This window comes from Lytechinus variegatus, chromosome 10 (assembly GCF_018143015.1).
Source record: "Lytechinus variegatus isolate NC3 chromosome 10, Lvar_3.0, whole genome shotgun sequence".
NCBI lineage: Eukaryota > Metazoa > Echinodermata > Echinoidea > Temnopleuroida > Toxopneustidae > Lytechinus > Lytechinus variegatus.
In genome coordinates, this window is record NC_054749.1 from 2,720,059 (window position 1) to 2,743,948 (window position 23,890).

At 40.0% G+C, this 23,890-nt stretch overlaps 1 protein-coding gene across 3 annotated transcripts in view; it reads left to right on the forward strand.

Annotated features, from left to right (window-relative positions):
• LOC121422390 (neurogenic locus notch homolog protein 2-like) overlaps positions 1-23,890 on the forward strand; it is a 76,076-nt gene that overhangs the window by 23,625 nt on the left and 28,561 nt on the right. For all 3 annotated transcript variants that reach the window (XM_041617397.1, XM_041617399.1, XM_041617398.1), the window contains 11 exons: positions 2,839-2,952; positions 3,625-3,735; positions 4,136-4,249; positions 6,087-6,197; positions 6,745-6,858; positions 7,752-7,979; positions 8,421-8,534; positions 9,376-9,489; positions 10,148-10,261; positions 10,898-11,122; positions 11,660-11,773. In XM_041617397.1, the coding sequence (XP_041473331.1) occupies positions 2,839-2,952; positions 3,625-3,735; positions 4,136-4,249; positions 6,087-6,197; positions 6,745-6,858; positions 7,752-7,979; positions 8,421-8,534; positions 9,376-9,489; positions 10,148-10,261; positions 10,898-11,122; positions 11,660-11,773 (1,473 nt within the window). The remainder of the gene's footprint in view (positions 1-2,838; positions 2,953-3,624; positions 3,736-4,135; positions 4,250-6,086; positions 6,198-6,744; positions 6,859-7,751; positions 7,980-8,420; positions 8,535-9,375; positions 9,490-10,147; positions 10,262-10,897; positions 11,123-11,659; positions 11,774-23,890) is intronic.

The following is a 23,890-nucleotide window of genomic DNA, read 5'->3' on the forward strand; positions in this document are numbered from 1 at the left end:
GCACCCGCACCGAATACCTGGAGGGAATCAGCTTTTCATATGCTAGATATCCCTCCTGTTGACATTCACAGCTGTTCCCCGAGTCCTTCCCGGTCGGGTAAGCATCATCTCGGAGGAAAGAAACCGCCGTACATCTCATGAGATTATTGGCTATGTACGTGCGTTCAAGCTTGTTTAAAGCCCCAGACTTCTCTGTCGGCATTCTATGCCTATTTTCTGGGCACACCCACCGTACCGGGTCGGCGAGTTTACACCAAACAGTACGCCTTCAGACCATCGGTCGAGCTCTAACAGTCTATGTTATAGACTGCTCTCTATGTGGGTCAAGCTTGCGGGCGTCTCCGCCGTTTCCTCCTTGTGTGGAGTGGTCTACGGTGGATGTCTTACCGTGCCCATTTGTCGAATCGTCTTCTTATTTAGAAGCTTTTTCACTCGGCACACTCGAGTCGCCTCGCATGCTGCTTTCATCCTCCCTCCATGCAATGCATGTGGCCATGGTCACCGCACGACCGAGGATGATGTAACCGTGGATGCATGTATGCTTATGCCTACCTAACCACAATCACTACGACCCGCTTTTTCTCGGGCCGACTGCGGATGAGTCTCTCCATGTAAGTGATTTACTTCACTGGAGTTCTTCTTTTAGAAACTTAGATGCTCATCCCCCACTGCTTAGGGCGTCATTTTTGCCGCCCCCCGCAGCTTTTTGGAACTCCTTATTCTCCGATATCGGACTGTTCCACGCTGCCGCAACCGGCGCCGGCGGTGCTTGCTCTTACGATCACCTGAGAGACCAGGCCTTGTGGCTGTTTTCATAAACAACTGGTTCTCACCGCAGACTGATGGAAATTTTTGTGTTTATTTTCCTCAAGTCTCCCTCCTTCGCTTGTTTCTTCAAGCGAGGACATCGACACTCTTAGCCAGTTTCCGTCCCTAACTTGATAGGACAGGGCCGTTGCTACCTCATTCGATTCCGTTGGGAACGTACTGTTGAGGTATCATATCTGGCGATGTCTGTTCGTTAGAACATCTCTTGATTGTCGCCTTCACGTATGATCATGACAGAGACTTTTCGCCAGCTCCCTCTGGCGTACACTTGCTGCTGCTAGGGATTCCCCCGCCCGGCGGTCATCCATCGCAGCCTAGCCTCACGGGCTCTCTCGGCAATGGTGGCTTGAGCCAAGCCACCTCTTCCACCGCGGGCACTGCACCCTCAGATGGGTGCTTCGATCAGTACGGGAGAAAGGGGATCCTGAGTTCTCTCTCGATCACTCGGTCTATCACACTTTTGTCGTGATGTGTACCGCGCTGTTTCTCTGACACGCCCGGTTGAGCTATTTTAACCAGACTGCTTTATTCTACATAGGCAGCAGGTCCGCGGTATTTCTTATTAAAAGGATGGCACTCAGTCGCTTTCTCGACCCTTGACTGCCTTACGAGTGGTTTTCTTAAATCCCTACTCTCCGTCGTTCCTAGTCCCCTTCGGACCGCTAGTAACTTTCTACCACAGCTCTCTATCAGAATTCTGCAGATGTTCTGCCCTCACGCATTTGAGACGGATATCGAATTCTGGGCGCTTTCTCCCACGCGGAGGCTTCTGAGATCTCTCGCCTTCTCAGATTGTTCGATGGATCACTTACTGAGCCTTAAAGCTACAGTTTTCCGATCACGATTCTTGTTGAAAATTTCAACAAATTCCGAATTTTACGCTCTAGTCAGCTGGTGATGTTGTTCTCCTGACACTAGGCCGAGGGCCCATGATACTTAGTATCATTCTTCTTGGGCTCTTTCTTGGAATCGTCGTTCACGACTTCTCGAGGTCCGTCTATTGACGCCCCTCTTTCCTTCACTCCTTGCTCTTTAGGACTTCTTCACATGAGGCTTTATCGCCTCCCCTGTCCGTAAGGCAACGGCCTTTGTGTCTTCATCTCCCTATTTTAACGCACTTCTTAGTCTAGACATGCCTCCCTTCACGTTGAATCCGTGTTGGTCTAGCAAATCAAATGGGTATATCCCAGTTATTGATGTAAATTATGAAAATACTTACCATGATTTTCTTATTTACGAGATAACTGGATATACCCATTTGAACCCTCCCTCCTACCCCTCGCCTTGTGTGACAACATGTCTTGCCCGCAGGCTCATGAGAGGAAATGGACGCCAAATTGCGCGACGATCTTGGGATAGTGCGTTGGTAGGGAGATGCAGCGCGCGCGCAGGAAAAATTGTGTACTCTATATTCGGCACGCAGGTTCATCGTAATGAACTAGCAAATCAAATGGGTATATCCAGTTATCTCGTAAATAAGAAAATCATGGTAAGTATTTTCATATTTAGACTTCTGTCTCTAAAATTACTTCTCTCTCTAAAATGTTGTGAATTACTTCAAATTATTAAGATATTACAATTATATTGAATTATATGAAGACAAAAACGACCCTACGCCATGATAGTTCATTTCGAGTAAACAAGGTAAAAAATTGTTTTTGTGTATGCCTAAAGTGGATTTTGTGTAATTTTCTTCATTTATTCCCTGAACTTTTTGATGGAACTTATTCCACGATGTAAAAACACACAAGATGAGCTCATGTAATAAGCGACAACATTCCAGGTTGAACTAAATTTGGCAAAGAAATGGAATTTTTGTTCTTCATACTCATTTGTATCATTACAATGTTGTTTTTGCTATGTGTATGTGGAATTATGAAATATATATTCCTCACTACTGATTCAGAATTCAAGAACTTTATCGCACCAGATGAATGCAATCATCGAGAAACACTTTTTTGTAAAAAAAAGGAAAGGCTTAATTGCAATCTTATATTGTTCTCTTTTCAGATACGGATGAATGCCGAAGCAACCCCTGCGTCAATGGAGGCTCTTGCACGGATATGTTGGATGGGTATGAGTGTGATTGCGAACCCGGCTATACTGGCACAAGATGTGAATCAGGTTAGCAAATATCATTGAAAGAGAAAATACCCAGGAATCAAGAATTTTATGAACAAATATTTCGATGACGATTTTATGTCCACAATTATTAATTTCTCATTCGGTTGCCAGTGATTGAAATATGTTTCATGCGCGACGATTGGGAACCCCCCCCCCTCCTGTGGCCGTGGGTATGAGGCGATTAGTTCCTGTAGGCAGCGCTGTACAGAATTCAAATTCGACGGGGGAAGGGGGGGGGGGGGGTACAAGCCTCCCGTCCCTACGAGATCGCAACCCATGATATTTTCGCTGTTCAGTGTTAAATTTCTTTTTACTCTATGGAATTGACACGAAAAAAATGATTTCTTTTCAAGGAAAGTTTTCATTCAATATTTCTCCACACAGCAAAAATTAAATACAAATAGCATATTATAAATGACCAACAACATCATGCATATATACAAAATACACAATTTAAAGTTTGATGTCCCTCGATCCATCAAAATGTACATGTAAAATAAACGATTTGCTTTCGCATGTGCACAGATCGTTGTATTTAATGCTGGCACTTTAATTTCTATAGCAGTGGTAAAATTAATAACTAGCCCTTTAAACATATATAGGGAAATATATATTAGCACATAACATGTCGAAATTAAAATAATTTTTTTGATTGTTATTCAATTTATCCAGAGATCAACGAGTGTGCTAGCAATCCATGTGTAAACGGTGATTGTGTCGATACACTGAATGCATATATATGTACCTGTAGGGCAGGCTGGTCAGGACCGCGATGTGAAATCAGTGAGTATTTGAATATTCAGTATGGCTGATGAATATAATAATGAAGATGATAATGAAAATAATGATATTTATAATGATAATGATAATATCAATATTAATGGTGATCATTTTAATGAAAACAACAATATGATAAAAATAAAATAATAATTATAATATAAAAAATGAAAATAAGAAAAATAATGACTATTAAGAGTGCGATAATAATAATAATGATATCAAAAGAGTAATTGAAAAAAAGTAAAACAATTTATATTACGAACAATAGGAGAAACTTATTCTCGAGACTGTATTTAAGTGAAAACAAAGTCATGACTAATCTCATAGACAAAAATCAAATCCATCCCCAAACAAAGCCCATGAAGCAACACATCATCCAACCCTCTGCATTTTTATTTTCTAGATATTGACGAGTGTGCCAGTGATCCTTGTCAGAACGGTGGGACATGCAATGACTTGGTCAACAGATATACATGTAATTGTGTACCTGGATATACTGGTGTGCTTTGTCAGATAGGTAAGCAACTACGTAATAGGAGTTATTAACAACCGACCTTTGTATACAGTGTACTGTAGTCCCCAAAGTTTTAGTAGTGTGTGTGTATTTCATTCTAAGTTATAGTTAAGTTATGAGTTTATTCAAACCAATCAAGTGATATAATACAAATATTTTGTACAAAGGTTGGCAAAGAGAACATAACATGAAAGGTTTGGGACCCCATAGAAGAAGAGCTTGTGAAAGGGGCCTTGATGAAATCAATATGAAAACAAACACTCTTTATTGTTAGGTTTTTGTTTTAATAAGTAATGTTTCTAAACATACATGTATATTGTCATTTTATACCGAGTTTATTTTTGTATATTTAATTTTGTAAACCCCGATTAGTGAGGAGAGCTTCATAACAGAAACTAGTTTTTCTTTTAGTCAGCCTCAGGCACTAGTCGGTGGTAATTTCTCCTTCTTGTACTTATTCTTGATGTCTTTGCCTGGAAATAAAATAAATAAATAAAAATAAATAAAATATAAGAATATAAAAACAAAGGAAGATGTATAAAAAAATCATAGCAAAATATTGATGATAAAACAAACAAACAAAAATAATATAAGATAAGATTTAAAGTGATAAAGCATTCTAGCAAAAAATATTGATGATAAAAACAAACATACAAATATATTTACAATGATAAACTAGAAAGTAAACAAAAGATTAATTAATTAATTAATTAATTTTGCAAGCTCTCAAATAAGAATTTTCGACATGTTTTTTAATATTGGCAGTGTTGGACTGGATCCTATGCTTTGCGGTGCATATAGTGTGTTTATAAAATGGTATTATGGACCCAATCAAGTGATTGATTGGCTGAAATCTATCACGTGATCGAACATTTATTTCTAGACATCAACAGGTTAATTTTCTGATGAGTGAAATGAATAACTAGTTCCTTATTGATTGGTCATGGTTTTGAGATGAGGTTGGCTTTTTTCAAATAACATGTATCCGCATCGCTATCATTTAAAACATATGATACACATCACTGGCGGATCGGGGGGGGGGGGGGGGTGACACAGCGAGCCCGTGCCTCCCCCCTTGAGAGGCACAATTAAAAGTTGTAATGTCAAAAAAAGGCCGTTAAACAGAAATGTGCTACTTTCTTTTTCTTTTTCTTTTGCATTTTTTTGTGGACAAATGTCCTTAATTTATGGTTGAAAACATCATGTTTTGTTTTAATTTCCTTGTCAGATTTTTTCGTGGACGAAATGCCAAATGTCCTTATTTTTTGGTTGAAAACCCTTTCCCCCCCTTTTTTTTTTGGGGGGGGAGGGTGTCAAAATATTCCTGGGGAAAATGTGCCCCCGCCTTATGGAAAATCCTGGATCCGCCCCTGGTACACGATATTTTCTATGAAACACTTGGCGCATATAAAACAATCTAAAACTTCTAAGAATTGTTTCAAAGTCACACCGTGCATGTAATTCTTACTTATTCTCTCGATGACGTGTATTATTTCTATGATATAAAAGTTTCACAAAAATGACTGACAGATTGGCGGAAATGAGATTCATGTCGGTCCCATATATAAGAGTCATTTTCGACAGAAACGCGAGTTTAGCATAAGATTTCAGATAACTACATCTATTAAGATGATATTATTTTGATATACCATAATGATCGAGATTGTTCTAGCCATTTTAGCTCAATATTTTTCGAACAAAAAAGTGGTACTAGAATCTAGGAGGGTCCGCTTGTCTCCTGGATCCGCGCTAACATTCTGCGTTGATGATTTCATATTTCATAGGTCCCATGTCATGTGTCATATTTAAGATATTTTATGTTATACATTATGTTTTCCAGAAATCAATGAGTGTGCTTCTTCCCCTTGTGTAAACGGTCTATGTAATGATCTCATCAACGCCTACACTTGCACATGCGAACCTGGATGGACTGGTACTAATTGTGACGTCAGTAAGTAACAGAGGAAAACAATTGATCCTCGATGTCTTTACTTTTGTTGTTGCTCTTCCCTGCTTTCTCTTTATCAAGATGATTGTCATACCGTATCCAAGACATGGGCGCTTCTGGATAAATAACATTTGCATATAGTAATATATTTTGAAGTTAGATACTCGAAATTTAGTAGATTAAAACGTACTCACTTATTGTGTACACCTGGCGTGCAGATCATGCTACAACGATAAATAAATCTCGATATTTCTCTTTTTAATTGATATTCTGTTTCTGTTCTGTTTCTGTTTGTGGTAACTCCCGTAGGAACTCGGCAGGACAGCATTTTGCTGGTAAACGCCAAGCTGGTATATAACCAATTACCTATGAAATTACCTAGGGACTTTATTTAAGTCGAATCTATTTCATTTGTTTCGGATAATTTTTTTTAGACAGTATATGTTTTTGATAGATTTGTGTGACCAGCCCCATGCATGGATCCAAAATCTTTTGATAATGTAGAATTATTTTATAGTGAGAAATTAATCGTTTTTATCATCATTTGCAGATATAAACGAATGTGCGAGTGCACCTTGTATGAATGGAGCAACCTGCAATGACTTTGTCAACTTCTACACATGTGATTGCGCACCAGGATGGACCGGAGTACACTGTGAAACCGGTAAGCTCTATAGACGGTATAGATGTGTCATTTGTTATTTTTATTTTTGCATTTCAGGACAGTAACAGTATGTTCTATGGTGGTAGCTACTTAATTCGATACTTAATCGCATGGATGTTTATTCGTGCTCTTAATTTTTTGTATTTCAAAGTTTCTCTCCAGAAATGAAAATGGGTGATATAAGTAAGTTCATTAATAACCAGTATAAACATTTCAAAATACAGAAGATGCATTTCCGTCCCATCTTAGGTCTCTATGCCCTTCTATGTAAATTCAAAATTGCGTGATGTTGTTGCCACGTGCTTTAGCTTGAAATCCCATAGAGATCTATTTTCAAACAAGATTTACAATTTCAACATGTAATTCATTTACAAATTCAGCTACAAGGCTCTTAGTTCGCAAGAAGAAATTTGAACATGTAACAACGATCCTACGTAGTCTCAATTGACTTCCGATAGAGGCTCACATTTTGTCCTTACATCCTCACTCCTGTTTTTAAGTGCGTTAACGGGAATGCCCCTGCTTACCTCGGTGACTTAATTCAGAAATATCAACCCAGTCTAAATCTTCGTTCACAATAAAATGGTCTTCTCTCTAAAATACGAGTAAAGTCCAAGACATTTTGGGAAAATGACATCAAAATTGTCGAACAATCTGCCTCATAATATAAGATCAATAACAGAATTCAACAGATTCAAATCTGTATTAAAGATACATATCTTTTTAAGAAACAAATGCATTAGCCCTAAAAAAAACAATCTTCTACACGCATGGAGACTATTTTAACATATGGTATAATGCGTCTCTAAGAACTGCTTATAATTATTGTTATAATTCATTTGTTGTAGGACGTAAATAAAAATCATAACCATTCTTATTTCTTATTTCCACAGATATTGACGAATGCGCCAGCTTCCCGTGCCAGAATGGGGCTATATGCAGCAACCAAGAGAACCAGTTCGTATGCACCTGCGTACTCGGATGGGCTGGAGTCAACTGTCAGATTGATATTGATGAGTGTGCCAGCAATCCCTGTCAAAATGGAGCTATGTGTTCCGATCTTATCAATCGATACGAATGCCAGTGTCTTCCTGGTTGGACCGGTGTAAATTGTGACATCGGTAAATCAACTTCTTACTAGTTTTTGTTTTTTAATTGGGTCCATTACGATTTTTTTTTAAATATTTGGTTTAATTATTTGATCATTTGAAGCAATAATGCATTATTGGAGGGGCGAGAAAATGGGTTTCATTAAACGTTTTCAGTATTCAATATCTAAATTCAGTTCTTTCTTCCAAGTAGGGTAATTAAAGTATTATATTGAATTTCAGAATGTAATTAATCATTATATTATTTCATACTATATTTAATGAAATCTTCGGTCGCCATTATTCTGTATTCCATTAATACATTAGGAGCAAGACTTCAACCAGTGTGTAGTATGCGTTCGTTCCAATTTTCCCAGTCAATAAGGCATTAAGGCTGCTGTATGGGTGCGATGAATATGAATTTTGATATTACAAAAAAAAATAACATGCATCCTTCAACAATTTTCTCACTAGAAATCGACGAGTGTTCCAGCGATCCTTGTCAGAATGGAGCATCATGTAACGATCAACTTAATTCATTTACCTGTGACTGTGCTCCCGGGTATTCTGGGACATTCTGCACAGAAGGTAAGATCAGTTGTGGCCTGTTTCATGAAGACTAAGAACTATTGTAACTATGCTAGTTTTTTAAAATACCATGGAGATCTTGACGCTGATGGGCTGTTGAGATCTGGTGCCCGTTTCATAAAGGACTTGCAACTGTTGTAACTTTGTCATTATGGCAACTACCATGGAAACAACCTTGATTATGATTGGCTGTTGAGCCCGGTTACCATGGTAGTTGACAAAAAGAAAAAGGTACAATAGTTGTGATTCTTTATGGAACGGGTCTCAGTTCTTCGTTAAATATTTTGATCCTTACATGCTGTCTTTCAGTTGTAAATTAAATTATTTATTTTTTCGAATTCGCCATATTATTTTATTATTCTAACACCACTGTGTGGTGATGGCTGATATATTCTTTTACATTTTCTTATTATAAAGAATCAAGAGGTTTTGTAAATTGACAAATGTATTTTACTGATAATTCTTAGTAAAGATAATCCTTTCCGCAGGGGCACACTGACCCGACGAGTGGAGAAACATGAAGTAGAGCTTTGAGATAAATGTAATGAATTTACCTTTCATAATCCATAACTCTTGAGCATGATAGTTGTACTTTTACAGGTTTCTTAACTTAGGTAAAGGATTTACTATTTAAAGACAATAACAATCCATAACTTTATACAATGTTTCCACTCATAGTCAACCAAGGAAATGTACAATACATGGAGACTAGCAACCAAAACAGGTAAAATGATCAAAATGATAGATCAGGAGAGAAAAATGTTATTCTGATACTGTATTAAAGTTTACTGCTACTATCGCACTCAGTCTTATTATAAGGTCTTCTTTTTTCATTCTTCAGACATCAATGAATGTAGTAGTAACCCATGTCAGAATGGCGGACTGTGCAACGATCTCCTGAACAGCTACTCGTGTGTCTGTGTTGTTGGATACACAGGATTCAATTGTGAAACGGGTAATTTCAATGACTTATATACTTTCATACATGTACTTTGCATATCTAGGATTAAACAATGCCTGCATTAATATGATATACTCTTGCAAGTGCTTTGTAGATGGAATCGCACTGCCATTCCATTATCTGTTGATTGTATAATTCGGCGATGCTTTGCACAGAGCTTAATGATCAACCCGCTCCTTTCTTTTGATATGACTGAAATTTGATCATTTACCAAAATCTTTCTATGTAGCTTTTAATTCTGAAAAAAAAAAGATTTCAATATTATTCCACTAAGGAATATAATAATGCTTATACGCTCCTAAAAACCAAATTTTATATCTTTTGAACTAAATGTTTAAAAGGAAACTTATCATTCTCATCATTTCAAAAGAAATTAAAGTCTCAGCATGAGATAGAACAAACTATGCACATGCAACAAAATAAGTTTATTGTATATCTTGATGAATCGAGGCACATCGAGCTTATTTAAATTATGTATTTTGTATATGTATGATATTGAATTTGATGTATCACATACATTTTGCATTTGTTTATATGCGTTGTGGAGAAATATTGAATAAAGACTTTCTTTGAAAAAATAGCTATAACTGTGTTTATATTTTTTTTATAATACATGTGTATGCTTTATGTCCTTTTATTTTTTTCCCTAAAGATATTGATGAATGTGCCAGCCAGCCATGTGAGAATGGAGGGGTTTGCCTTGATTTGGTTGATGCCTATGTCTGCTCCTGCCTGAGTGGATGGGCGGGCATTCACTGTGAAACAAGTAAGTTAACCTTGACTTTAAATCTTAGAAAGGGTTTAGGATTCGATGTGTTGATCAGTCTGCAGGAACATGCCAATTATATTGTAACATTTTATGACAATGAGGATGTGAGAATAGAAAAGCGGACAGCGCCTCCGAACGACAGAAATGTGATGACATTTCACATATCAATCGCTCATTTAAAGTACAGGCAGAAACTATATATGATGTGTTTAATATTTGAAGGGATTTTGCATTGAACAGGTACGGGAGCTCTTTATTAGCCTAAGGGGCTTAGATTGATCAATAGTGTTTGAACTGTTATTCATGGTGATATACAGTGACAATACTCAATTTTAATCCATGTTCAGTCCTGTTGGTTAAGATCGTTCAACTGATTATCTTTGATTGTTGATATTGATGGTAAATTCACAACAAGATATGGCCTTCAGAATAAAAAAAGAAATATCAGCATCAAAGAAGATAATCTCTTTTTTAAACATTCTAACTGTCTTCCTGTCACGGTGTCTCTTTGCTCTTTTTATAAACCTCCCCCTTCTCTCCCTCTCTATTTCTCTCCATCCTCTCTTTCATTCATTCTTTCTTGCTTCTATCTATCTGTCTATCTTTCTTTCTTCCTGCCCCGCTTTCATTTAGATATTGATGAGTGCGCTAGTGCCCCTTGTCGTAACGGAGGTACTTGCAATGATCTGGTAGATGGATACACCTGCACCTGTGCACCGGGTTGGACTGGTATTCACTGCAGTCTGGATATCAATGAATGCACCAGCAACCCATGTATCAATGGGATCTGCAGTAATGCTAACAACAAGTATTTCTGTACCTGTAATCCCGGATGGACTGGTGTCAATTGTGACACAGGTATTACTTTTAGCCAAACTTCTTTAATTTTTTTCATTGGATTAAACGTATGTTGGTACAAAAGCAACCACCATCATCATCATCATTAGTAATATTATTATTGGTATCATTATTATATTGATATTATAATTATCATCATTACCGATGTTTTTTATTATTATCACTATTATCTGCTTAGAAACTACAATAGGGGGAGTTGATGCGTCGATCTTAGGGAGAGCAATGTGTTTATAATAGGGCAGGTGACATTAGGGAATCGAATCTATGTAAGGGGGAATATTATGAAATGGGAGATTACAGAAAATTTTCTCCTTAGGTTTGATATAAATTGTTTTTATTAATAACGCTATTACCGTTATTCTATTGTTATTATCATGTTCATTTTAATTTATATAACTATTATCATCATAATTATTTATTCTTAAGGATTGTTGATGAGTTACGCAATTTCATATGCATGTAGAGACAAAAGTGATCACATCAACATAACGGTTTCACATTTAATTTATCTATCATATTTTAACTATTTTTTCGCAGATATTGATGAATGTTCTAGTTTTCCTTGTGGGAATGGTGGTACATGTGATGACCAGGTTAATAACTATATATGTACATGCGCACCAGGATGGACAGGAACAAACTGTTTCGTTGGTAAGTAACAATAAAAAAAATGTGTAAACTTGTAACATGATACATAAAATGTGTGTTTAGAAAACATTCAAAACACCGTTTTCTCAAACAAATTTAGAAACGCTCTTTCATATCCTATTGATAACATGTAATGAAATCTATATCCTTCTTTAACAAGAAAGTGTGTTATTTATTCAGTAAGAATAATTCATGATATACTTCGTGTGTACTTACTATTTGAGTGCTGTTAGTATATCACACTCTGAATTGTGTACTTTTTCCACAGACACTGAAAGTAATGATCGGTGTTTTTGGAAATGCTCTTTAACTTTTCGGTTTTTAGAATGATGATTTAACTAAATTTTTGAAACTCGCATTGCTGAATTAGTTTCCGAATTAGTAGCTTAAACTTCAATTTACATCAATAACTGGGATATACCCATTTGATTTGCTAGTTCATTACGATGAACCTGCGTGCCGAATATAGAGTACACAATTTTTCCTGCGCGCGCGCTGCATCTCCCTACCAACGCACTATCCAGGCCCCCGAAGCTACCGCCATTTTGTTTAATCCATTAGAAGCTAAAATAAGCCCCCATTAATATTAATTTCGTACGATGCTCCCTCGTCAACTGTGGTTTTGTACGTGTATTAGGCAATACGCACACCAGCGCAATGACAAAGGTCAACTTGGCAAATTTATTAATGTATTCATTTTGTTACGCGCTCGTGACGCGAAGGATTCAGCGAATCAAGCAAGCGCAAATCTGAGACGATACGTTGCGCTTTATAAAGTATCGATATCACAAGCGATATTAAAAACAAAACAATGTTTGTATTGCGTCTTATAGGCCTATGCTAATTCTAAAAGGGAAGATGAAAAGAGTAGATCAAGTCGCGATTAGGTAAAAAGGTGGAGGTGGGGTGGGGGCAAATCATGGTTATTACAATGATGGTATTCATTTTCACTGGTTGAGTATGAATACTGAAAAAAATAACTTTCACCACTAAAAGAGTCATTTCTTGTTACAAATTTAATTTGGAGAAGTAAAAAAAAAATCTTCATGGATCCCCGTGCCTGCTTTCTTCTGGCGTCCGTTTCATAATGAATTACACTGAGTTATTTAAACATCGCTATTATTGTGATAACCGTGGGAACCTTGATTATGATTGGTATTCGTAGTTACCATACTTGTAACTCATGATGAAACGGGCCCCAGTTTATCATGCTCAATATGTTTCCTGTCCCCTTTATTCTCCAGCATTTCTTACTCTGTTTTTTTTTCCATTTAATCATTTTCCCACTCATGTTCTTTTGTGCCGCCCTTCTCCTACATATGAAGAGCTCACTTTTAAAAGGGGTTAGGTCCATTTTTAATCAAATTTGATTTTTATGTCTTAATTAATTTTTAGTAGCTCTATAAGATGATACCATAGAAAAGTTGAAATTCCCATAAAAAAGTGAACTAAAAAAAGAAAATTCACTTTTTTCAAAAGGGGTTAGGTCCATTCATAATTTTTCTGGAAAATAATATCTTAAAAAAATATGAAGATAAGTAGATTTCTTTTATACCCAATTTTGAATTTCTAATGGTAGGGTATTATGAAAATTCATTTTCGCATAAGAATATTGCAATATGGGAGAATAAAAAAAAATGATTTTCTTGGAGTGGCCCTAGCCCCTTTTGCAACCTAACTTTTCATATATTTCCTTCTTATTTTCCCACTTGTTATCTGTCTCCTGGTTTCCAAAAATCTCGTCTTATTTCTCTTCCACCCCTTTTGTTCCTACTTCCAACACCAGCTCTCTCACCACCCCCTCTAAATTATCTCTTCATAATTATGTGCCCCTCCATTTCTTTCTCATCTCTTTTCAACCCACTTCTCATCACTCTTTCCCTCTCTCGATCTCCGTCTTACTTTGAATTTTGCCAATTCCAAATCCCTTTCATTTTAGCTCGGTACAAATACTATATGAACACAAATGAAAGACATGAAGGAATTTTCTGGTTAGTGGTGAATTTTATTAATTATCCAGAAAAAAAAATCACATTATCAGAGGATTAAGCTTTACCTTTTTCTTAAGCGTATGTTAATAGTTTGAACCAAAATAAATATGTTTTTGTATGCTGGGGGGGGGGGGGGGCACAATTCCCCCTACTTTTTGAAGCACTGAAAAGTGCCTTTTTATGCAAGAAAATGCCCCCTCACGAACGTGTACTGTGTCCCTTTCACCTGATGAGAACCTGTTTTAGGTAATACCAATTAGTGCTCTTCCTTATATGCAATTTTTCACCCAAAAATGCCCCCCACGTGTTCTGTGCCCTTCCATCTGAGAGCCCGTTTCATGTAATACAAAGTGCCCCCTCGCCTTCTTGAAAGTGCCCTTTCTTGAATCACTGCCCCCTTTTACCCAAGAAGAGCGCTTCTAAAGAATTTGTTCTGTGCCCCTTTCACTTGAGAAGGATCTGTTTTATGGTCACCATGACGAGTGCCCTTTGAAACAAGAAAACAATATTTTCATTTCTATAATATACTTCTGAAGGAAATCCTGTGTGCATTAAGTTTAATAATTCATGTGAGTGGGGTATATAAGCAGGTTCGTACAGATGGAGGGGGGGGGGGGCTTGAAGGACTCTTGCCCATAGGCAGTGGAAGCGGTGGGATAGGGGGACCTGTCCCCCCTAAATTTGAGGTGGGGGACAGTCCCCCTCCTAAATTTTTTGTTGAGAATCTTTTTTTTTTGCTCGTCAATTTTCTTTCCTGCGTCCCCCCTAAATTCAGGTAGACCCCCCCCTTAAAATTGTTGTGCCCCCCCCCCTAAAATTGTGGTTGACAACCTTTTTTTTTTGCTGGAAATTTTTGTGGTCCCTTCTAAGATTTAGGTGGATAAATTCAGGTGGACCCCCCTAAATTTTTTGCCTTCCGCTGCCAATGCTCTTGCCCCCCCCCCCAAAAAAAAAAATATCACGACCAAGGGGAAAAAAAGAAAAAGGAAAGCAAAGGGTGAAATATATCATTTGAATATTTTGTCGAAATCTATCACAAAATAGGATATTTGTTTTTAAAATGTCAAAATTTTGCTTACTCGCAACTTTTTAAAAATTGCACATAAAACAGCATTTTCCCTGTGCCCCCCCCCCCACTTTCAAGCAACTTCAATCCGCTGCTCCTATTTGTATGTTTATAGCTTCTCTTTTTGCAACCAATTTTAATGAAAATCAATAAGAAATTTCATACGTCATGAATTTGGGTTGTGATAACAATTTTTTTTTTAAATTGGACTTGGAAAAAAAAACCTTTTCCATCTTCATCACGTGGTTCCTAAGTCTTCAATGTTCAATAGTTGGATTTCTTGAATGAAAACATCTGTTACACCAGTCCTGCAGATTGAAAAAAATAGAGAAAGAAAATCAATTAAATTGTCATGATTTATAAAACAAATGTTTTAAGAAAAGTGAGACTATGCATAGGTATATATGTTTCTTCAACACATACCATTGGAAATCTTACTTCTAATTATAAAGTTGTACTTCTATAAAGCATATCACTTAAACATGTTCTCTGCAGTTTACATACCACTCTCCATTCTAACTACATGTACTCTTCGAAAAAATGACAGAGATTTCTTGTAAATATGAATATATAAATTAACATATGTAAATTATATGAATAGTCAGAATTAAAGTTGATGTTTTGTTGCACAGAATATTTTGATGTGTAATTAAAAACGACACTAACTATAATCTAGAAACAAAATTGAAATGGGTTTTTCAAAGGCAGGTCTATTTGTTGCCCAAAAAATGTGAACAACCTCCATTATCAAAAATAATCACTAACTAACTCACTCACTCACTCATATAACTGCTGTAGTTTGTATTTCTCTCTCTGGTCCAGGCACTGTTCTATTAGGCCTACTTCACCAATTATTTATCATCATCAATCACCTCCATGGAAATTGTCAAATTGCATCATCCTATTAGACAAAATGTAAAACCAAAAAAAATCGTAAGTCTACAAATATGAAATATGAATATCACACTAAAGAATGAATGAAATGAATTTTATAAAATATAACTCATGAAAAATAAATATTGCTTTGTTTATAAACAAATAGGAAATAAAAAGGAAATTTAATTACTAGTTAGATCAAGGACATGTCCTAATTTTATAAATTTGCCCAAAGTACATAACTTTTGACACTGGTTCTACTTTAGACTCGAGAGCCTGTATATTTAAGAAGTGTATGTTCCGTACAGATCCTACCTCTTTGTGGCTCAGGTTATTTTTATTTGATGTAAACATGGTTAACATTCAATGCATGTAATGTATCTGTAATTTTGAATGGGTTAGTTTAACTTTTATACCTGGATGAGAATCTGCAAAATGATGCATGCACTTATGATCATCATCTTGAACCATATAGGTAGACTTCTATACTGTTTTTCTTGTCCTTCAAACTCAACCTGTTTTTCTTTTTCTTCAAACTCAACCTGTTTGTGAAAGAAAAGAGAGTACAATAATAAGAAGTGATATTTTTCATGGCTGTATGTATAGGGGAGGGATTTGGGTAAGAGATAAAATGTGAAAGCCTTCATCAAAAAAAGAGTTGCATGACATTTTATTTTAGAAAATGCACAAAACGGCCATAGGTAATATTGGTTACTTCTGGCCCTCGCTTTCTGAATTTTAGGTTTCTCTAAATTTTTTCAAATGTCTGCCCTCCCCCCCAAAAAGAAACATCTGCATCTTTTTATTTCCGAATCTTATTTCATTTGACTTTAACATAATTTCATCTCATGCACTAGGTCTAGATCTATTTGTAAGAAAGTATAGATCTAGTCCAAGACTCAGAGCTGTGCAACAGCATTCGCGTATCTAAATTACTCGTAGGTCTAGATCTAGATAGTAACGATGGACTCTCGATCTATCTAGACCTCGAAAGTAAAGCTTTGGTTCTAAACTGAGATCTATATAGGCCTATATGGATTTGATGTCTTTTATTCCTGGCTAAAAGTTTAAACTTCATTGCCATTAAAGGCATTATTGACCAAGATTAGATCTAGTCCTTGGTCCACTGACACTGACAGGCATACTCGTACATGTAAATGGAGTCGTTTAGGCCCAGACCTAGATCTAGGCCTAAATTACAGACCTAGATCATAAGCCCTGGGCCTGGGGTAAGAGTCGCGGGTTGGGAAAGTATAATTTAGATGACTCGATTTGAATTAGGTTGGCCTAGAATTAGAAAGCATCGATGAATAAAAGTGAAGTACCGTAGGCCTAGATCTAAGTCTAAAATAATATTAATAAGAAGCAACAGTAACACTAGGCCTAGATCCTCTGTTAACCAAGTTAGAAATTAGATCTAACGTTAGGCCTATCTACTCTAGATCTAGGTCCTAGATCTAGCCTATTAAGACAAACATGCATGCAGAGCAGCATATTATTTCGTATACAGGAATAACCGTCGTTTCTGGGGATTTATTCAACAATTTCTGACATTTTTTTTTACTATTCGTGAGTGAGCCAACACAGTTCAGCGGAACAACCAAAATAGAGAGACTGAAGCTTTTGGTCTAGGAGTCTAACTATAGACCCTATTTATAAATAACAATAAGTTAAAATGGGTGGGGGCTAAATGAAGAAGCCTGAAGTTATGCAAAATAAATTTGATATCTGAAACTGAAACAAGTGAGGATTGAGTCATTGACACAATGACAGGCAATATATCTTCATCCACACTCCACTTCACAGTTTATTCCTGACTGGGTTTCGATCTACTGAAGATAGATGCAGATCTCCCTCTAGATCTAACGTTACAGTGTACAAAAAGAAGCTTCATTCTTCTTGCTTTAATCAATCGTGGGTTGGTCCTTGTTAATTGGAGGTGAACCAAACCGGCCCGAAATTCTCTCGATGCCCAATCGGGTAGGAGCCCGTACAAAATACATGTGGTTAACACAGCGGCATAACCGCAACACTGCAAGTAACATACAGGCTGCACTGGGCGACGATGACAATCTAACTTCAATTTTAAAGACCAAATTCTGCTTTCCTTTAACAGAAGAATGATAGTAAACTCTCTAATTTGGTAGAGAAATAACCTAAGATCACAAAATACAGTGTGAAATTTGTAAATAGTCCACTGAATTCATGTGGTTATATCAATTTATACGTACTCACCGGAGTGTTCGTAGGTCCATTTTTGTGTGGAAAGAAAAGTGTCAGAATGAATAAATTAGATGACGTAATGAGGTCAAATGAATAATTACTTCTGTAACACGATACCACTAGTATCGATGACAAAGAATCGGGGAAATCGCGTATTAATGACGCTCTTAGCCAATGACAAGGCCGGAATATGAATATATTTACGCTCATGAATGTCAATGGGGGCTTATTTTTGTCTTCAAATGATCGCGGTAGGCGGAGTCTAATCTCATTTGTTTTGTGCTGAACGCGCGCGCAGCTTTCGGTCTAGTAATATATTATAAGGTCTTTGGCACTATCCCAAGATCGTCGCGCAATTTGGCGTCCATTTCCTCTTTTACTTTCGCCTGCGGTCGAGTGCAGTCGCAAGCTAAGTACACTCTCAAAATTGCATTTCTGTTTTCCGTTTGGATACTTTATTGTGCAATTCTTCCCTTATTTCAATCTTATTTTCTCTCATCTAAGATTGTTATAGGATTATCACGTCGCGCAGAGCTTCCGTGATATTATTTTAACGTTTCTTGTCCCTCTTCGTGAGTTTGTTTTTTTTTAAAGATACGTTTCTCACAGGCGGGTTGTCTTCACCTCTCCGCCCCATAGCTCCGCGCCTTCCTGCTCGGGCGTTGTCTTCGCTCCTTTTTAATCCTTTTAATTCTTTTTATTCACTGACTTCTTCGTTTATACGACTCGTCGTGAATTTAATTGATTTATTTCTCCTCAGATAGGTTCTGTAGGACGTTAGGAGCGTCGTATTCCAGCCTCGTTTCAAGTTCTTTGTCTCTTGTTTCGAGTTAGTTGATTGTTCTTTTGTTTCAATCAATCCTTTGCTCTTGTATTTATTAATTGAATTAATTGGTTAATTGATTAATTAATTAATTGATTGATTCTTTTAATTCTTGACTTGCTCCTTTGCCTCGATTCAAGTTCTTTGTTTCTTGTTTCGAGTTAGTTGATTGTTCTTTTGTTTCAATCAATCCTTTGTTCTTGTGTTTATTAATTGATTAATTATTCAATTAATTATAAAAAAAAAAATATATATATTTTCTTTCCTTCACAAGAATACTTAGAATTTTTTTTTAGGAAGCCGTCTCCTGTCAGCGTTCGTCGCCTTTGACTCGGCCTTCCTTCTCGGGAAAGCTATCTTTGTTTTTCCCCCCTTCCTTTTCAAGTCAGCTACCGGTCTCTGGACTTATAATTTTTTTTTTCTTAAACTTCTTGTTTATAAAAAAAAAAAAAAAAAAAAGGGAATCTTGCTCCCCTTTTTTCCTTAGCTGATCCTCACCTCAAGAAAAATTATTTTTTTTCTTTTGAACAGGTGGACACAACAAAAAAAAAAAAAAAAAAAAAAAAACTTAGTGTTTTCTTCTTTTTAGATGCTTCCCCCCTTCCTTCTTTTCAGAATTTTGGCGGAAGCAGATTCTTGTTGTGATAATCAAATAATTAAATTTTCTAACGAACTTCAGGGACAGTGTCTCTTAATAATTCTTAATTATTACTGTTTCCTTTGTTCTGGGATTTTACCTTGTATCATCCTTGTGAGATCCGTTTTTGACTCTCAAAAGTCCGTTTTTTGAGGTCTCTTGACTTCAGGGTTGGGGTTTGTTACCCCCCTACCCCCTTGCTTCTCTGTTTCTTATCTTACTACTAGATCACCCTACGGCAATAATGAGCCTTTCGGACTCTCTTTCTGAAGAGCCTCAGGCGGCTGCTGTTTCGGGGCCCGACACCGGGGTCTTATCCCCCACCACAGGTAGTATAGATAGCGAGAACAGAGTCAGAGCCCCGTGGGCTCTCAAAGGGGTGGAACCGTGGACGCGCGTTCACGTGCCCCGCTTAATAAGGGTGGAACCGTGGATTTGCGACCACGTGCCCGCACGGTGATGGCCAAGGCTTCCGTCCCGGAACCTGAACCTTATTGGGGAGCGTCGCACTAGTACAGAAAACGGCGACTCCTCTAGGGCTGTCAGACCCACCGGCCATCGGGTCACCTAAAGTCCGGGGGGAGAGCACGGGTCTCTCCACCCGGCAAAGACTAGGCTCGATGCCGTGTAAGACCCCTCTAGGGAGCGTCGGCAAAGGGCTACCAGCCCCTAGTCGGAAGAGGCACCTGAGTCCGACCGTGTCGGACTCTCAATTCAATCTGACGCCGTCAGATTCGGCCGACGCCTCCTCTCGCTCGGCTAGCTCTCCCCGTGGGAGAGCTAAGGAGAGGAAGACAGGCGCAGCCCAGCCTCTTGTCCCTTCTTCCGCTCCGGCGCCGGAGCAACCGAAGAAGAAGAAGAGGAGAACCACAGACATAAGCCCCGCTCCGTCGGGCGGTCTGTCCTCTGATTCTTTTGATGGCCAGGCCTCTCAGCTTCTCAAGCTAATCTAGAGTGCCCTCCAGCACTGCGGGTTTTTACCCTCAGGCTTGCCTGCTTCAGCCGACGGTACTACCAACCGAGCGGATCAAGCAGACACCGGCCATCCAACACACCTCGGAGAGTCACCGGCAATATCATGTTTCGCCGGCTCACGCATCTGCAAGGGAAATTCCCGCTAATACACAGGTGCTATCGACATACGGGCGTCGCCCGCCATTATGTCACCAGACTCCCGATCATTATACCCTCTTCTGCCCCCTGGCGGGGGCCGCATAGAAGAGGAAGAAGAAGAAATTCTAGGTCGCTAACCCCGCTGTGCGGGTAGACCTTCCCTTCTGATTCTTGTGCCGACGGCCAGGCGTCGTAACTTCATGTTACAACAGAACGCCCTCGAGCACCACGGATCTTCATCCTAATGCTCTCTGTCAGCTAAAACCGCCGTGTCGAGCACCAGGCAGGTCAAGCAGACAGTCGCCGTCTCGCACCTCGGAGAGTCACCGGCAATATGATTCGCCGGCCCACGCACCTGCAAGGGAAATCCCCGCTAATACACAGGTGCTATCGACATACGGGCGTCGCCCGCCACTATGTCGCCAGACTCCCGATGATTGTTCCCTCTTCTGCCCCCCGGCGGGGGCCGCACAGAAGAGGAATAACAAGAAGAAAGTCTAGGTCGCTAATCCCACTTTGCGGGCAGACCTTTCTTTCTGATTCTTGTACCGATGGCCAGGCGTCGTAACTTCATGTTACAACAGAACGCCCTCGAGCATCACGGATCTTTATCCTCATGCTCCCTGTCAGCTAAAACCGCCGTGTCGAGCACCGGGCAGGTTAAGCAGACATTCGCCATCTTGCACCTCGGAGAGTCACCGGCGATTTCATGATTCGCCGGCTCACGCACCTGCAAGGGAAATCCCCGCTAATACACAGGTGTTATCGACATACGGGCATCGCCCTCCATTATGTCACCAGACTCCCGATATTTGTGGGTCAGGCGTCGCACATACTCCCATGAGCAGTGCGGGTAATTCACCCACGCTTCATATCAGCTTCAGCCGCCTTGCTAAGCACTGTGCGGCTCAAGCAATCACCTGTCCTCTCACACCGGGCATTTATTGAAACGCTGTTCACCTACACGGTGACCCCCGTTTCTATGCAGGTGCTTCCGACATACGGCTTTCAAGCATCAATATGTCGGCAAGCTCTCGGTGACCGACGGCTGGACTTTGCATCCGTTCAGGCTGCATCTATGCGTCCCCGAGCATTACGGGTTCTTATCCTCGTGTTCTCCGTCATTATAAGACCGCCGCGGTCTTATTGCTGGCGTCGGGTATTGAGCGGATTGAGACTTCTCTCGCCAACCCGCACTCCGGGGAGCCATCGGCGAGTTACCTGCATGGGTATTCCCCTTTTTATGCAGGTACTCCCGAATTCGCCCTCTACGTCAAGCCCACGTACGGCGACGACTCCTTCAGCGGTAACTCTCTCCATTCTACCCCCTAAGCGGGCCCGTAGATTGGAGGTAAGAATCTCTTACATACCGCATGCCGCACTTCTCTCGTGAGAATGTTTGGCTGCTTTGAGGGGGCAACCTATCACGTCCGCGGTCCGTCCGCCCAGGCGACGGGACCGTCGGTTTCTGGCCTGAACCTCACTTTCTATTCGAAAGTAAGGGTGCCCTGTCTTACTTAGCTCCTACCCTTGCAAGGCCAGAGTCAGGGCTAGTACAGACACCCGTCCTCCAGCGATCGCCACTGAAGAGAGGGCGACTCCGATATGAGCACCATCACCGCTCAGCGGTATGTCTCACTACCTCATAGCTCTCCGAACTTATGAGTATGTATATCGGATCTGAATGTCACGGCGATTTAAAGTTCTCCTGTGCTTAGTAATCGCTACGCCTTCACCACCCGGTGCATTATGGTTATGTTAACCTATTGTCTCGTATTCGGGCGGCTCGTTCGAGCCCTGCCCGAGCTGCCATCACCGGTCGTCCAGCCGGACACCGCCGAAAGCACCCGCACCGAATACCTGGAGGGAATCAGCTTTTCATATGCTAGATATCCCTCCTGTTGACATTCACAGCTGTTCCCCGAGTCCTTCCCGGTCGGGTAAGCATCATCTCGGAGGAAAGAAACCGCCGTACATCTCATGAGATTATTGGCTATGTACGTGCGTTCAAGCTTGTTTAAAGCCCCAGACTTCTCTGTCGGCATTCTATGCCAATTTTCTGGGCACACCCACCGTACCGGGTCGGCGAGTTTACACCAAACAGTACGCCTTCAGACCATCGGTCGAGCTCTAACAGTCTATGTTATAGACTGCTCTCTATGTGGGTCAAGCTTGCGGGCGTCTCCGCCGTTTCCTCCTTGTGTGGAGTGGTCTACGGTGGATGTCTTACCGTGCCCATTTGTCGAATCGTCTTCTTATTTAGAAGCTTTTTCACTCGGCACACTCGAGTCGCCTCGCATGCTGCTTTCATCCTCCCTCCATGCAATGCATGTGGCCATGGTCACCGCACGACCGAGGATGATGTAACCGTGGATGCATGTATGCTTATGCCTACCTAACCACAATCACTACGACCCGCTTTTTCTCGGGCCGACTGCGGATGAGTCTCTCCATGTAAGTGATTTACTTCACTGGAGTTCTTCTTTTAGAAACTTAGATGCTCATCCCCCACTGCTTAGGGCGTCATTTTTGCCGCCCCCCGCAGCTTTTTGGAACTCCTTATTCTCCGATATCGGACTGTTCCACGCTGCCGCAACCGGCGCCGGCGGTGCTTGCTCTTACGATCACCTGAGAGACCAGGCCTTGTGGCTGTTTTCATAAACAACTGGTTCTCACCGCAGACTGATGGAAATTTTTGTGTTTATTTTCCTCAAGTCTCCCTCCTCCTTCGCTTGTTTCTTCAAGCGAGGACATCGACACTCTTAGCCAGTTTCCGTCCCTAACTTGATAGGACAGGGCCGTTGCTACCTCATTCGATTCCGTTGGGAACGTACTGTTGAGGTATCATATCTGGCGATGTCTGTTCGTTAGAACATCTCTTGATTGTCGCCTTCACGTAGGATCATGACAGAGACTTTTCGCCAGCTCCCTCTGGCGTACACTTGCTTCTGCTAGGGATTCCCCCGCCCGGCGGTCATCCATCGCAGCCTAGCCTCACGGGCTCTCTCGGCAATGGTGGCTTGAGCCAAGCCACCTCTTCCACCGCGGGCACTGCACCCTCAGATGGGTGCTTCGATCAGTACGGGAGAAAGGGGATCCTGAGTTCTCTCTCGATCACTCGGTCTATCACACTTTTGTCGTGATGTGTACCGCGCTGTTTCTCTGACACGCCCGGTTGAGCTATTTTAACCAGACTGCTTTATTCTACATAGGCAGCAGGTCCGCGGTATTTCTTATTAAAAGGATGGCACTCAGTCGCTTTCTCGACCCTTGACTGCCTTACGAGTGGTTTTCTTCTTAAATCCCTACTCTCCGTCGTTCCTAGTCCTCTTCGGACCGCTAGTAACTTTCTGCCACAGCTCTCTATCAGAATTCTGCAGATGTCTGCCCT